This window comes from Vombatus ursinus, unplaced genomic scaffold (assembly GCF_900497805.2).
Source record: "Vombatus ursinus unplaced genomic scaffold, bare-nosed wombat genome assembly UNPS02014821.1, whole genome shotgun sequence".
NCBI lineage: Eukaryota > Metazoa > Chordata > Mammalia > Diprotodontia > Vombatidae > Vombatus > Vombatus ursinus.
In genome coordinates this window covers 7,469,000-7,485,137 of record NW_020954599.1, presented here as the reverse complement: position 1 = coordinate 7,485,137, position 16,138 = coordinate 7,469,000, and the positions used below count along the sequence as shown (strand labels likewise).

General features: G+C 37.4%; 1 protein-coding gene across 1 annotated transcript in view; it reads left to right on the top strand.

The window, feature by feature from the left end:
• The first annotated feature begins 1,365 nt into the window (after window positions 1–1,365).
• GRID2 (glutamate ionotropic receptor delta type subunit 2) overlaps window positions 1,366–16,138 on the top strand; it is a 1,698,202-nt gene continuing 1,683,429 nt past the window's right edge. Inside the window, exon 1 of the mRNA XM_027837543.1 lies at window positions 1,366–1,653. Coding sequence (XP_027693344.1) covers window positions 1,566–1,653 — 88 coding nt within the window. The 5' untranslated portion in view covers window positions 1,366–1,565. The remainder of the gene's footprint in view (window positions 1,654–16,138) is intronic.

The window sequence follows — 16,138 nt, the reverse complement described above, 5'->3', positions numbered from 1 at the left end:
CTCTTCTATGATAATAGAATATTTTGATTATGCATTTCAATGAAGCAATACTGTTCTTCAATCTGATTTGTTTTAGATTTTCAGTAATTCTCGCCCCCTTCCCCCCTTAAAAATCACGGGGGGGAAGGAGGGAGGGAAAAGAACACAGTTTAGAAAGTAATTGGCATCACCTGTCCTTTCAAAACTTTGAAATTAGGAGCCTAATAATAGCTTTCTAGGTCTCCTCCCTTAGTGGCTAGGTGTCCCTGATTTTTCAACCAACGGGGCTAATTCCATTCAAGAACTGGAAAAGTGGTACCTGTTGTAGTTACAAGGTTAAAAGATCAAGATAGAATGTGCAGGTGTTTAAAAAGGCCTTCCCAATTTTTTTTTTATATTTCACGAGCTTGTGGTTTTTTTCCCCTTAACTCCTCCCCCAACCCCCTACCCCCCCTTAGTTGAAGATTCCACGGGAAATGAGAGCACTATTTTGTTTCTCCCTCGGATTGCAGATAGGGGGAGGAGGTGGTTATTAGAGAGAAGCTCTCTGTCTCTCTTTCCCTCTCTCTTTTCTCCCTCTGCTTGATGGCACTGTTATCTCTTTCGCTCGCTCCTTCTCCTAGGTGATCCATTTCTAGGCAACGTGCAGGCTGGGGCTGAAGCTGCCAAGCTCCCTTCTCGGGGTCTCTCTCTCTCTCTCGCTGCATCCATCCAGCCAGGAAGCTCCAAAAGAAGCCTGCAACCCTATCAGCTGCTTTCCTTCGCCTCGCTCCAGACACCGCTGCTCCCGCCAGCCAGCCGGCCGATCGCCTGCTCCACTACCTGGCATTACTGCCAGACAACTGGGCTTCCCCCCCCTTCCGAAGAAAGGGAATTTTCTCTGCATTACTATCTGCATTACCTCGAAGTTTACTGCGCCCCCCTCCCGCCCCCCGCCTTGGCCGAGGGGCTTTTTTTTTTTTTTTTTCCCTGCAGGAATCTCGCTGCTTCCTCTGGTACTGGTATTGGATTTTTTTTTTTTTTTTCCAGCGAAGGCAAGGATTAGGCATTCTCCACCGGTTGTTTTGGTGGAGGTTGGTGTTTTGGGGTTTTTTTTTTTTTTTTGTTGAGGGAGGAGGGGCGTCGAACATCCGGCAGGGGGTAGGGGCGGGGTGGGGGCGGGGGCTACGGGCTACGGGCTGCTGGAAGTTGCCATCGGGCTGGACCTGGACGGATTCTTCGCTGGCCCCGCCGCCCGCCCTCCCGCCAGCCTGCCCGAGATATGGGGCTGGTTTGATAACCACAGCTGCCCCACAGCACTCGAGGCTGGATGCATTTCTTCAGTCAAACTGCAAACAACTCCGGAGATGCCAAAAAGCCTTTCAAAGTGACACAGCTAAGCGAAGGAGCCCTTCTGGTTTTGGAATTGTCCCCATATCCCTTCGCCTTCTTCGTCAGCTGCCAAACCTGTCCTCCAACAATCGGATTTTTTTTTCTTTAAAGCTTCTCTAAACTCCTTCGTTACCTGAAACTCTTCCGACTGTACACATATAAATATAGATAGAGATTTTTTAAAAAAAACACACCCACATTCAACACAGGAGGATATGGAAGTTTTCCCCTTGCTCTTGGTTATGTCCATCTGCTGGTCTCGAACCTGGGACTCAGTGATTGCGGATTCAATCATTCATATCGGTAAGAATGGGCTCCTGCGAATATTGGGCACCTTCGTACTCTGCCCCTCTTCTGTTTCGCCTTTTTATTTCTCCTGTCTCGCTTGCTTGAGCCCTCTTCTGTTCAATGTCCCTTTGCTCCTCCATCCGTCTTATACTTGCTTTATTATTATTATTATTTAATAATGAAGCTGTTCAAATCTTGACCTACGATGGGTTGTTGAAAGTAGTCCTTGTGGTTTTGGATAGGTACGTGTATATCGGGGTTAGGGGAGGCAGTAGGTGCTGAATACAAGTGTGATGGGAAAGAAGTTTAATTTTATGTACCCTTCTCTGGGTACTTATCTGCTCCTTTGAAGGATTGTTTTTGGACAGCAGAAGGTATGGGATGTATTTCTATAAAAGAGTGGAAAGGCTTCTTTTCGAGCGAACAGGTGGTTTGACAACGTGAGTCGGTTCAGTTTCCCAGCTCTTTTCCCACCGTGGTTAGAGAGGCTGTTGAATTTTATCACCACCATCCTTCCTCCTCCTCCTCCTCCTCCTCCTCCTTCATTCCCTCTTCCTCCCCCTCCCCTCCGCGCGCGCTCAAGGAGCTGTTCCTAGCAGGCACGATAACTGCCTGAGAGAGCTCTCCACCAGGAGAATCTGAGCAGGAGAAATTGGGCCGGCGAGGCTGGCAGTAACAGATCTTCTATGCCCTCCCTCTCTCCCCAGGTCAGAGATAACAGGAGTGGTTGAAACCCAGATCCCTTTGAAGCGAGGGTCGAAGAGCAAAGAGACTACATTCATTTTTTCTCTTTTACACACATACTCCTCCCCCGCCGCCCCTCACCCCTCCCCCTAGTACAGTAAAGTAGGAGTTGCCTAGGAATGAGAAAAGGCAATTGGTGTGTAGCGTTCTGCCGCTGGAGATGTTGGTGGCCCCACCTATTGGCAACAAGAAGGGCACACGGACAGACAGACTCACCACTTAGGCAAAGAGGGACGTCTGACGCTTGGAGAGGGTTAAGAGGGGATGGGGAGCTTTATATTATGCATGGAGCTTTCAGCTTCCTTCTCCAAACTCTCCTGCCTGCCTTTCGAATAGGAGCAACACAGCTGAGAGACCTGATCGTTTTTGCCGCCCCCCCCCCCCCCGCATTGCTGCAACGATTCCTTTTATAGAAAGAGAAAAATAAAAGAAAAAGGTGTCTCTTGACTACCAGGGCTCATTTGCTAGGCTGCAGAATGGCCCTGCTTTACTATTTTTTTTTCCAGATCACAGGATTTTTAACTAGCTGCACTGCTTAGTGCTCTGCAAATAGAGGTAGCTTATCCGCCATCCATACCTCTGTACTCCCTACTGCTCTCCGCAACCATCCTTATATACCCAGTACTGAAATGGGAACCTGCTCCCAGTGTTGGCAACACCTGCTGAAGTGAAGGTCCTATCTGTGTGCACTTTCGGTGATGCCACACCATATAGCTGCAAGGGACTGCCTTTTTAGTCTTCAAGGTTGTCTTGGTAAACATATCTACCTTTCCACATCATTTATATCTATAGTACTATATGTGTTCTGTGCAAGACCAAGATTTAGTAGTTCCTGAATTTATGTGGCCAGGGTTTAAGTCCTGGATGCATTCCCACACTCCTAGTAGTCCATGAGCAAATAGTCTCTACTGCATACATAACTTTTGGGGGCATGGATTCTGGTATTCTTGTACTTGCACAGTAGTGATGTCCTAATCAAAGTTCAGGAACAAACTGTATCTCCTTTTAAAGAGATAGTGATCCATATTTATGAATAATTTAAGCCAACACATTAAGAATGTAAAGTTATTACTAAGCCTTCCTAGTATGTCTTTTGATTAGGGTTTTGTACACTAGGCATACTTCATAGGAATAGACTTAAGGATAAATACTCATTTGCTATTTATCTGTGGCATAATGAATATATTATTTGTAAACACTTAGAGAGGCATTGTGTCTTTCATTACCAGATGAATAATACTGTGCAATGCAATTTGGGCATGTGTTTCAAAATAGGAATGGACTGCTTTTTTCCTGGCACTGTGTTCACAGCTAGTGTGGCCTGGATGATTTGTTTATAACTGACAGATCTATCAATAGTGTTTACTACATCCATGTTTCTTTAGACTGCTGCTGATTATTGGATATATTAACTAAGTGAATCGCCCCAAAAAGAAAATTGGAGAGTGGTTGCTTTTCACACAATTAAATTTGACTGGAAGACAATTAGTACATTTGACAAGAGGATTAGGTTCTTTTATAGACCAATTTATGTTGCCTTGAAACTGGCAAATTGATGATTGTTTCATTAGGCTTTAGACCATTTATACTGTATTGAAAAGAAATGACCTCAAAATGTTTTTTTCTAAAGTGAGAGGTCAGTAAACAAAATCAATTTATTCCCTCATACAACATCCAGAAACATTTCAATTACCTCCAAAACTGAAACTTACATGTGAAAAATTCAAAGTGATATTTAGCATACACAATGTTTACAGTATTCAGTTTAGAAAAGATATGTTAACTGGCTTTAAGTTGATGATTGTCTTTATTTTATTTTTAATGAAAACAACATTGCTCCTACATTAAAAAAATGAGGGAAAAGTGTTTCTGAAAAATGAGAGAATATGTAGAAATGAAAGATTTTCATAAGTTCATGTGATATGCCCAAGCATAAAATATCTGTAACATGCAGTCTAGTTAACACTGGAAAAAAGAAAGAAATTGCTCTGATAGGTTCTTTAAGGCTCTTTGATGGTGAATCACATTATATCCAATATGTAGGGAACTTGCATTACTTTAAGCACGGCATTGCAATATGCAAACAAATGAATAAATCCTGACATTTTAATAAACATACAAGCTTTCCACAACAATGGTTTGATATCACATTATCAGAATATGACTCAAACTGAACTATTTGCATTAAAGTGGAACACATTTATTTGATCTTTCAAATTTACAACTCTTTAATTTGACTGCTTTCCTCTTGGGCTAATTTTGTAAGGTTTGCAAGATCTGATTGTTGGTGGAATTAGGATTAATAGAGATACCTTCAGGTAACACTTAGTGCCTTGTACTTCTGCTGGAGTGTGGCAGTTGAGAAAGGCTGCATTAAATGCCCTTATAAACAATATTGAAATGACTCACCTCTGCAAATTTCCTTGCAACAATAAAATGAAGGGTCCCCCCCTTTTTTGGACATATCAAAACTATGCAGTTCTACATTGTGCAACTACTTTGAACCTGTGCATTGATTGAGTAATTTCATCAGACCCCCATTACTTGATTGCTTAGAAGTTTCCTAATGATCTGTATGCTGTAAGAAGCACCCGAAAGTCGTGAGTGGAATGGCAATGATATTGTGCTTTATGAGGCTATTCAAAAAGTCGTCCTGATTTATGTAGCTCCAAAGCTCCCAAGTCTTTGAGATTAGCCATGCTGCCTGCTATTTTCTTCATACATCAGTCATCCCCACACTCTTTACTCCCTAAACACAACAGGAGTTTGGTACATTGCTTTAATTAAGCAGGCATTAGGTGGCATTTCCAGTCAACTGCACGGTTTGTTTGCTTCATATCTAATATGAAGGATATCATCTTTAACAGTTAAATGTATTCTTTTAAAATCTGGATTCTGCACACAGATACAGTAGTAAATGAACTAACTACTGTTGTATATCTCTGTGCAGGGATATTTATACAATATAGTTACCTATGTGATATATACAAACATAATTTGATTTTGGTTGTTAAATCTTTCATAAGAAAACATCTTCTGTCAGCTGGGAGGAGAAAAAGCACATTTATTCATGATTTTCTCATAAGCAAACAGTATTTTCTTCTGTGACTTTTTCTTAAGGCCAAGACATGCAGGAGAATTCATAAAGCATTTTTGACTTTAGGATATTCACAGCAAAGAACTCAATTGGGTATCTGAATAAAATGTGTACTACAGTATTTAAGTGAGTGATAAATCTAAAGTATCAATATTTATTGCTTTATAAGAGAGACTATTAAGAAAAAATAAATTAAAAAAAACTTAAAGATTATTTTTTTTTTGCCAATTCCAAAATGCTAAAAGGGCCCAGACAATATAAAGTAGGCCGCTCACCAAAAATTCTTTTCTTTTTCTAGTATTTCCTTTGCTCTACATCATTTTATATTAGCATATTGTCATCAACTTCTCCTTATACTATGCAGACATTTTAGCTTATGTTGATACTTGTACATTTCTTTCCCAAAAGCAACATAATCAAATAGACAGTATTTGGAGTTAATATGCAGATTATTACAAGATAGTAAGAAGTAACTTATGCTTTCAGTTTTAATACCTGCTTTATTTAAATTTCACTTTCTTTACCAGTAAGAACAAACATCTCTGACTTAAATGGGTACTACTTATTATATACTTTTGTGAGTCACCAGCTCTGTCAAGTATAATGACACGATATTGATCAACTATAATGATGATATTATGAATTTTTGCATTTAACATTCAACAAGTGTTCAGCTATATTCCAGGAGCTGAATTAGGCATTAGAAACAGAAAGACAAATGAAAAACAGACCCTGCTCACAAGAATCTTATATTCTATTGGTAGGAATTGCATTGCATTTTATATACACATATAAGATACATATACATATATGTTTCATATAGAGAATATATGTATATATCTCTATCTCTATGCTTGTATATGTGAAATTTCCTTATATGTTTTCTTTTAAAATATATGTAACCAGTATAGAGGTGATTACTTTTTCTTTAATCAACAAATTGGAATCATTATTAATAACTGAAATATATTGCTCTAATATTTAAAACAGGATTTGAATTAAATAGAATTTTTTTATCTTAAAGTCTTAATTTTCATTCATATGCCACATTACGATGCTCCAAAGGGGAGGTGCCCCCCCCCACTCCCTTATATATGGCATTCATATTCGTTATTTCATCTTTGGTATTTTTCAGATTTGTATAAGGTAGTTTTTTTTGGGTAGAAACTCTCTGGCCTACTGAAGATAGTTTGACCACAAATACCACTTTCATCACAATAATTTCTGACCTCCAAAATGCCATTATTTTCTGAGTTGTTACTTAATATTTACATTTGTCATCTAAATGCAACAAGTTCTAAAGTCTTGTAAATTCATACTTCTGATGTGTCCAGCCATGACAAATGATAATAGAACTATTTTCCATTTAAAGCTAGGAAAAGAAATGGAACCACATTCTCATTCAATTTTAGGTAAGGTCATGATCTATTTAGATTAGATTTGCTAGTTTTTAGCAACATCTATTTTCATACTGTCTAATCAAGATAAAATACTTATAAACATTTATTAAAGCCATTTTTGCCTCTTTTTGAAAATATCTAATGTCCTCACTATGTACTTCAAGTAAATTGTATAATTTTTCTTTGTAAAGCATATACCAATCGAGAGAAAAGGAATGTATTAGTGTACTCAATGTTTACCTATACATGACATTACAGCCGTCATCTTATTAGTGAGGACATAAAGTTTCAACCTTCTTGAAGTTTATGACTTGGGATGGAAAAATTGTTGTGGAGACAACATATAAAAGGATTCAGAAATATGAACACGTGTAAACAGAAGTAGATAATGGTTTCACCACATTAAATTGTCTGTATATTTCTATGTGTGTAGCGGATAACCATAGAATTACCAAATTTGGTTGGGTAATACAAATAGAATGCCAGTTAAAGCCTAAGTTTTAAAATAAATGATTGCTAGAAGAGGTGATAAATATCTGTAGCCTCTGCTGCTAGGGAGGTTGAGGCTGGTAGACTGCTCGAGCTCAAGAGTTCTGAGCTGCAGAGGGCTAAACCCAACCCAGATGTACTAACTCTAGCACCAGTACAGTAAACTACCAAGAGCTGAGGATCAGCTGACTGTTTAAGAAAAGGAAAAAGGAACAATCTTCCATGCTGATTAGTGTTGGGATTGAGCCCATGAATAGCCACTGTACTTTCAGCCTGGGTAAGGTTAGGGGTGAAGGTGATAGGGATGGAGGAGTAAGTCAGAGAAATCCCATGATAGTGCAGCGAAGCAAGAAATGAGATCTATGCACTGAATTCCCTCCTTAACTGTAGATTTGGAGTTCATGATCTCACTCTCCAATCAAAGAGGCAGATGGTAGTGATGAGGAAGAGTGTCAAACTGATAAGATCTTACAGGATGATGAGCTTATCTCAATAATGAACTTCCTGGCTGGAGCATGGTGGAGAAATCAATCTGAGAAGTTCTAAGGTAGTACAGCCAGGTGAGAAATGAATGCACATGTATACAAATAAATGTGATGTAAATGGAAAGTAATAAAGAGTATGTTCTTTTTCAAGATGGAACATATGCTAATAACTGAAGGAATTGGCAAAGGCCTTGAATAGGAGGTAGAATCTGAATTGACTCGCTGAAGGAAACTAGAGATTCTTTGAGGGAAAGGTGAGGAGGGAAGACATTCCATACGTGAAGACTTTCTTGTACAAAGGTAGGAGATGGATTGTCATGGTTAGGGACTATCATTTTTTTTTGAGGGACCAGAAAGTGTCAAATCACTTTATTCTCATGTGTTTTTTAATTTTTTAATAAAGTTAAACAGTAAAACAAAAATTCACAAACTTCCTCTCCTCCTCCCACCCCTTTCCCTACCATACCCCCATCTACAGCTCTGGTTCCCAATCCTCCACCCCCACTCACAGACACAGAGGTATCCAACTGAGAAAATGAAACTGCTCTAAGTACAAGGAGACATGATGAAGGGAGGAGTCTAATTATGAGGGACGATCATTCTTAATGCAGCCTAGGATCATTGAAGTTTTAGAGTTGGAAGTCTACCATATCATGTTCTTGAATCTTGAGTTTGCAGTCAACCAAAACAAGCAAATCGTTTTCAAATGAACTCTGATTTAGTCACATTTTCCCACCTTTTACTTATGAAGTTGATTTAAATAAATCAAATATAATTTGACTTATATGAAAATAACAATTATTCTTAGAGTTCTCCAGTCAAATATAAACATTCGATTTATTATCATTTTATGATTACTTTTGTAATCATAGAATTTAGATATGAAAGGCACCTTAAACATCATCTAGTCCAGTCTTATTATCTTCCTCTTCCTCTTTTAAAGGTAAGTAATTGGATTGGGAGAGGAAACTAATAAATGTGCCCTGTGGGATTGTAGGCCTGTGCTTCCAAATCTTGTAACATATACTATCATTCAACCTTACTTGGAAGCACTTAATTGAAAACATCAAGTGTAAAAGCAAATTCTTTGATTTTTATTATTATTATTACTATTCTATTTGATGCACTCTATAATTCTACAATTATTGATTCAACCTGTAAATTCATAAGGACAGCAGACATGATGGAAAGAGCATTTAAGTTCTAAGTTTTAGTTGTGTGTAGGTTGGTGGATTGGTAAGACAGCTGTACCTTTTTATAATTGGAGCTATGATTTCACTGGTATAGGAAACTGCTATTGAGAAAACTTTTGCCAATTCAGACTAACAGCTATCTTACAATTTATAGTCTTAGAGAGTTGCTAGATCCAGATATAATTCCCTTGCTTTGGGTGGGCTTCAGATTGCTCCCTGAAGGGCAGCCCCGTGATTGCCTGCAGGTTGCCTGCCTATAGGCAGACATGATTTCTTAATAATTGAGATCACGTAGAGGATGTTGCCTAGGTATACCTATACCTTGGTTTAGGAAAAAAAAAACAGACAAGCAATATTTCTAAATGGCCAGTTAATTGCTTTTGAAAATTATGTATTTTTTCTGAATATGACAGATAAATTAAGGGTGATTACTTGCTTTGCAAAAGGATTTCACATAGATTTAAGTAAAGAAGTTTTGTTAGTGCATTTAAATTATGACTTGATTTCCAGTGATTTAGCTTTCAGGGGCCTATAGGTAGTGCAGTGGGCATCAGACCTGGAGTTTGGAAGATCTGAGTTCAAATCCTGCTTCAGACACTTACTAGCTGTGTGACACTGGGGAAGTCACTTAACCCCTATGTGCCTGAATTCCCCATCTAAAAATGGGACACACTGGAGAATGAAATGGCAAACCACTCCAGTATCTTTGCCAAGTAAACCCCATGGAAAAGGCCAAGGGGTCACATGGAGTCGAATATGACCTGAACTCAGCTTGCAGGTAATTTTTGATGAACACATTTATAAATAAGACATGTCCTATACAGAATAGGAACTGAAGAGATTTTTAAGAATCACCTAATAAAACTATATAAAATTATTGGTTTCATTTACTTTAACATTTTTCATTTGTGCTACAGACCAAATGACATGGGTTTAGTTGTAACTGAAGGTGCCCTTAGTGACCTGATTTCCCAATCCCTAATGTCCCCCTCTTGAAAAGAAATCAATCTCTCTTCATTGGCCTTGTAATGATACATATTTGAAGGTTCTGTATTGCATTGATATGTACTTATTTTATATCTACCTGTCTATATAGGAATATATATATATACACACACATAAACATATACATGTCTATGTATACACATACGTATATAGATATATAGGAAAATTTAGCATGTATTTTGATGAACCAGGAAAACATATGATTTAGTTAACCTTTGCCTTAAATTGGTGAAAAGCTAAAATGACTAGTCTCAACATGACCAAAATGTTACAGTTCACAGGAATTAAGTCGTTGAATGTCTTTTTATTTTCCCAGTGAGAGTACAGCAAATTTCCTGAGATGCAGTTGGGCAAAAAGCATCATCTCTCTTGTTCTAAGAGCAGGCTGATCTTTCCTGATGACAATATAATAGCCATCACCAGATAAGGAATAAAATGATGACAAGGGAGTTGGGGGTAACTGCCCGGTTAACTTTAAGATCCTGAGTTGTCTACTAGCTATGTCCTTGATTAAAAATTAAAGGAAACTATTCTTTTTGTCTTCAGAATAACTAGGTGCTATGAGTATAGCTTCAGAGTGCCATGGATTGTGCCAGTGCATTTACTGTCAATAACTCTTGAGACTGAAATGTGTTCCATAGATGGGCATAGGAGAGATTATATTCCTGTTACTTGCATGTATAGGCCATGGCTGTTTGTGACCTTTTGATCAATCTGGTACTTTTATGATCCTTAATGTCATTGAACAAGGGAGAACCTTCATACTTCCTCTTGGAGCTATAACTTGACCATTAAACACCTACATTTGGTAACGCATAACAAAACTATACGTATACCTAACTCCCAGGTAGCAACTTTAAATTTTTAGGGTACTCAACAGGGGTTGCATAGTCATTAAAAGACCATGTCAAAGACCCTCCCCTGACTTTTACTCTTTAGTATTATTATTCTTTTTTTTCCCTAATAAGTTCTACATTGGCCACCTCCTACAGGAAGTTTCACTGATCCTCTGGTTCTTAGCCGGGGAGTTCCATGAATTTTTAAAAAAATATATTTTAAAAGTTGTATTTTGAAATGATTAGTTTCTTTTATAATCTTATTTATTTTATATATTTGCAAACATTATCCTTAGAAGGATACCAGTCTGCCAAGAGGTCTGTGAGAGGAAAAGAGGTTAAACCTCCCCTCCCCCCTAGTTGTTAGTAGTTCTTCCCTTCCTCCATTTGTCTTTTATTTACCTATCTATTTACATGTTATATTTCTGATAAGTCAGCCACTTGAAAAAATATTTAAGTGCATGCTATGGTCCAGGCACTGTGCTAAATGGTGGAAATACAAAGAAAGTCAAAAGGTAGTTTCTGAGGCAGAGACTAATAGGTCAACAACAGGAAAACTATATAAACCAATCTGATAAAAATGTAACTCCCTTGAAGTCAGTACCTCAAGGCAATCTTTGTCTCTAAATACCTAAGACCTAGTATAATCACAGATTAAGAGCTGGAAGGAACATTCAATATCATGTAGTCCAGTCCCTTTATTTTACAGATGAGGAAACTGAGGTCTAGAGAAGTGAAGTACTTTTACCCAAGATCACAGAGTAAGTGGCAGAGACAGAATCTGAACCCAGCTCGTCTTACTCCAATTTAATACATGCTTATTGAGTTGAAGGTTCATGCATACTCTCACAGTCTTTGCCGATCTTCCCAGTATTAGCGCTCTCTCTTTTTGGAAAACTTGTATCTGCTTCTCTGGGTAAATACTGTATCCTGCTCAGAAGAGAATGTAAGTTACTTTAAAGCAAGGACTGGCTTTCATTTTATCTTTGTATCAAGAATCTAGCACTGAGTGTTGAACAAGTAGGGGCTAAATAAATACTATTTGAATTGAATTGACTTGATTCTTAAGGTCATAAGGTCAGGTGCTATGTCAACCTCCTGTATTAAAGTTTTGATAAGTGCTGCGATTCTCTTCACCTCTCCTTCCTTCCCCTTAATCATTTTTCTGATAGCCAGCCTTCTGTAGGGTGAGGAGTCTCTTAAATTTAACTAGAAAGTTAGCATAGTGAATGAATTGTTTAAAAGATATCACAAAAAAGAAAATCCTTCAGACTTTTCATAGATTATCTACATTTCCAGAAAGCATCCATTTTCTCAGCTTGAGACTCCATAGTTTTAGGAAAGGCCACAAACTTAATACAGAGTCAAGAAAAAAGGCTGAGTTACTTATCTCCTATTTCTTTAGGAGGCATAGATACTTGGATTTTAAGGGAACACAAGGGAGAATTGGCTTTAGATTTCCTTACTTTGCAAATAATAATGGGGTACTCTCTGACATTTTTGCTTGCAGCCAAATTTGTTTTGTTATGTCATTTTTGGAGAACATTCAATTTCACCTTCATAATAATCATAATTCACATTTATAGAATGTTTAATGGGTTACAAAACACTTGCCTTGTTTAGTTATTCAGTCATGTCTGATTCTTCATGACCCCCATGGACCATAGTACGCTAGGCCTTTCTATCCTCTACTGTCTCCTGAAGTCTGTCCTAGCTTACGTTTGTTACTTCCACGACACTATTTACAGCATCAGTCTTTCCTTTTGTCACCAGACACCCACAGCTGAGTTTCCTTTTGGCTTTGGCCCAGTTGCTTCATTCTTCCTGGAGCTACTTGTAGCTGTCTTCAGCTCTTCCCTAATAATATTGAACACTTTCTGACCTAAGGGGCTAATCTTCTGATGTTATATCTCTTATCATTTTAATAGTGTTCATGGGGTTTTCTTGGCTAAAATAATGGTGTGGTTTGCTATATCCTTCTCTAAATCACCTTTTGTCAGAACTCTCTACTATGTCCTATTTGTCTTGGGTAACCTGGAATGGCATAACTCGCATTTTTATTTAGCTATGCAAGCCTCTCCTCCTTGACAAGGCCGGAAGGAAAGCATAAGTCTAGGTGTCAGTGTATTTCTCTATATCTATTTGTCTATGTGTTTGTCTCTATCTCTCTATAGATATATAGTCACAAGTCTAGTGAGCATCAGGCTCAGGAATCAAACTCATTTCCCAAGGCCACGGGGAGAGGACAATGTTCACGTCCATCATGTGAGATTACTTGACTATGAGATACTGTTATTTCTCCCATGTTTTGAATTTTTGAAATTAATACCTCATTATAATCTCATCTCAGAAATTACTTTTTTTCCAAATAAGAAAAAAAAAACCTTGATAAATATAAAGTAACTTTTTTTTTAACTATAGATTGGTGATTTCATTGATGTCCATTCAGCAAGTTCTTGATGAGGAATGTAGAATGGCTATAAAGTTAGGAAAACTAAGGAGAGAAGGGAATAAGTATGTTGGTGGCAAAATTTTACTCAGATGAGATCAATTTATTTTTCAGCTAACAGAATCACCTTTAGTGAAAATACTTCTCTGATGTCTTTCAGTTATCTATGTCATGGGAAAAATATTCTCCACTGAGTTCATGTGATAGGCAATTGCTGAAGAATAATGCTATCAGGACATAGAATTCTAGAGATTAAAACTGGTTTTATTTTGTTTAAACACAGGTTCAAGATTTAGAAAAAATAATCCTGAACCTAGATTGGCATTTGGACAAAACCTTTTATGGAGAAAAATTACACCAGAGAGACAGAGAAATAATTTTGTTTACATATAACAATCTTAATGGCTTCCATAAAGGTCACACAAACCTAGTTAAACAGAATCATGATCTCGTGCTTCTTCTGATGTCATTAAGCTTAAACAAATTGAGTTGGACCAATCTAGTAAACAAACTAAATTAAAGATTTAAACACGGAGTTTGTAAAAATCTACACTGTAATGCTAGAAGGCTGTATTTAAAAAACAACAACAACAACAATGGGCTAATTGAGAGGAAAAGATTTACCTGTCACAACAAAAACCAAGAGTCAGAGCCAGGGGGATCTCTCCACAGATAAAGCAAATTAATTACTTTGAGAAGTTCAGACTCCCTTTTGGCTTCTTTTATCTGGAATACAAAAAAAAAAAATCTTCCCTTACTATCATTCCATGATTCAGGTTTTAGCCAGGTGAGATTAATATTAACAAGAGGCATGCTTTGGTCAGCCAACTATGCAGGAGAAATGGCCCCAAGTCCTAAATAATAAAACTTAATAAAAGGAAATAAGAAAATTTTTGTAAAATCTACAAGACAGCATGGTATAGTGTGGCATAGTGCCTCAGAGCCAAGTAGACCTGAGTTCAAATCCTGCCTCTGACTTTACCGGCTGTTTGACCCTGGGGAAGTCATTTAACTTCTTAGTGCCGTAGGTAACTCTCTAAAACTCTAAAATTTCAGATAAGATGGAAATCTGTAGTGTTTACCCATGTGACCATTTCCTATAAAAATGAAATCAAAGAACCAGTCCATCTTCTTATCTTTTAAATTATCTGTTAGTTGTAAACCTAAATAACAAAGAAATGTAGAAACCTAGAGATAATATAAATGTCAAATTTGAGCCAGTTATTTCTATCTTTCCATCCCAGCCTAAAAATGTATACAAATACTCCTGAAATAAACTACTAACAAATAACCAAACTGGTTACTTTGAGCTTTGCCTATTTTTCTTCTCCACCCTCCTTTGGAGGTGCTAATTAGCAATGAAACAACTAGGAGCAAAGAAGCAGATGCAAAGGGTGTAGAAGATCCATAACCAAGGAAAGCAGGCCCTGAATGGTTATAAGCACACATATGCTGCATAGAGTTTTATTGTCTATTAGTTTTTCCTCAATTCTGGCTATAGTTAGGGTAGGAAGCTTTCAAGGCTAGTGATAGGGAAGAGATGCTTTGCAAGATAGCAACAGGTCAAAAATACTGCTATTAAAAAGTGCTGTCAACAAGAGTGATCCATAGCAGGTAGTCCATCCCCCTGTTTAACTCTACCAGGGAAGGGTTTTTTTTAAAGCACATAAAGAAAATGACTGCTTAGCTCAGCAATTTTAAATCTAAAATTAAATTCAAAGTAACTTTAGAGTGTATAACACATTTGAAAGTCTATCAAGACACATGTTGTTGAGTTGTTTTGGTCATGTCTGACTCTTGGTGACAGTATTTGGGATTTTCTTGGCAAAGATATTAGAGTGATTTGCCATTTCCTTCCCTAGCTCATTTTACAGATGAGGAACTGATGTAAACAGGGTTAAGTGACTTTTCTAGGGTTCCATAGCTAGTAAGTATCTGAGGCAGGATTTGAACTCATGAGTATGACTCTTCCTGATTTCAAGCCCAATAGTCTATACATTGCACCACCTAGCAGTCCCAAAGACACATTAAAAAACTCTATAAATATAACTACTAAATACTCATTACAGACATAAACTTGGACCTAAATAATTAGAAAAATAGTAATTGCTCATGAGTGGGTTATGACAATATAATACAAATGAAGATAATACCTTAATTAAATTACTTATTCCTTGTGCTACCAATCAAGTTACAAATGGATTTCTTTATATATCTAGAAAAGAAATAATAAAATTCAGTAACAAGGATCAAGAATCTCAAGAAAATAATGAGAAAGAAAGGGCAAAGCCGTACAAGATCTCAAATTATACTATAAAACAATCATCAAGATGCACAGTAATGGTTAAAATACACACATTTATCAATCAAACAGGTTATGTATACAACAGATAGAAACAAACCAACCTAGTAGTCTAGTGTTTGATAAATCCAAAGACCTGAGCTACCAGCGTCAGGATTCACTGTTTGACAAAAACTGTTGGCAAAACTGGATATAGTCTGCCAGAAATTAGGTTTAGACCAATGACCCAGACCAACATTCTATACCAACCAAAATAATTTCCCTAAGTATTACTTAGTTAAATATAAAAGGTCACATCATAAACAAATTAGTTTCCTCAATTATAAAATGAGGATAATAATAGTACTTATGTTTAAGGGTTATTGTGAAGACCAAATGAGTTATTCATAAAGCCCTTAGCACAGTGCTTGACATATATTAGATGATTAATAAATGCTTGTATCTTTCCACCATCTCCTCCATCCTCCATCCTCCATCCTCCATCCTCCATCCTCCATCCT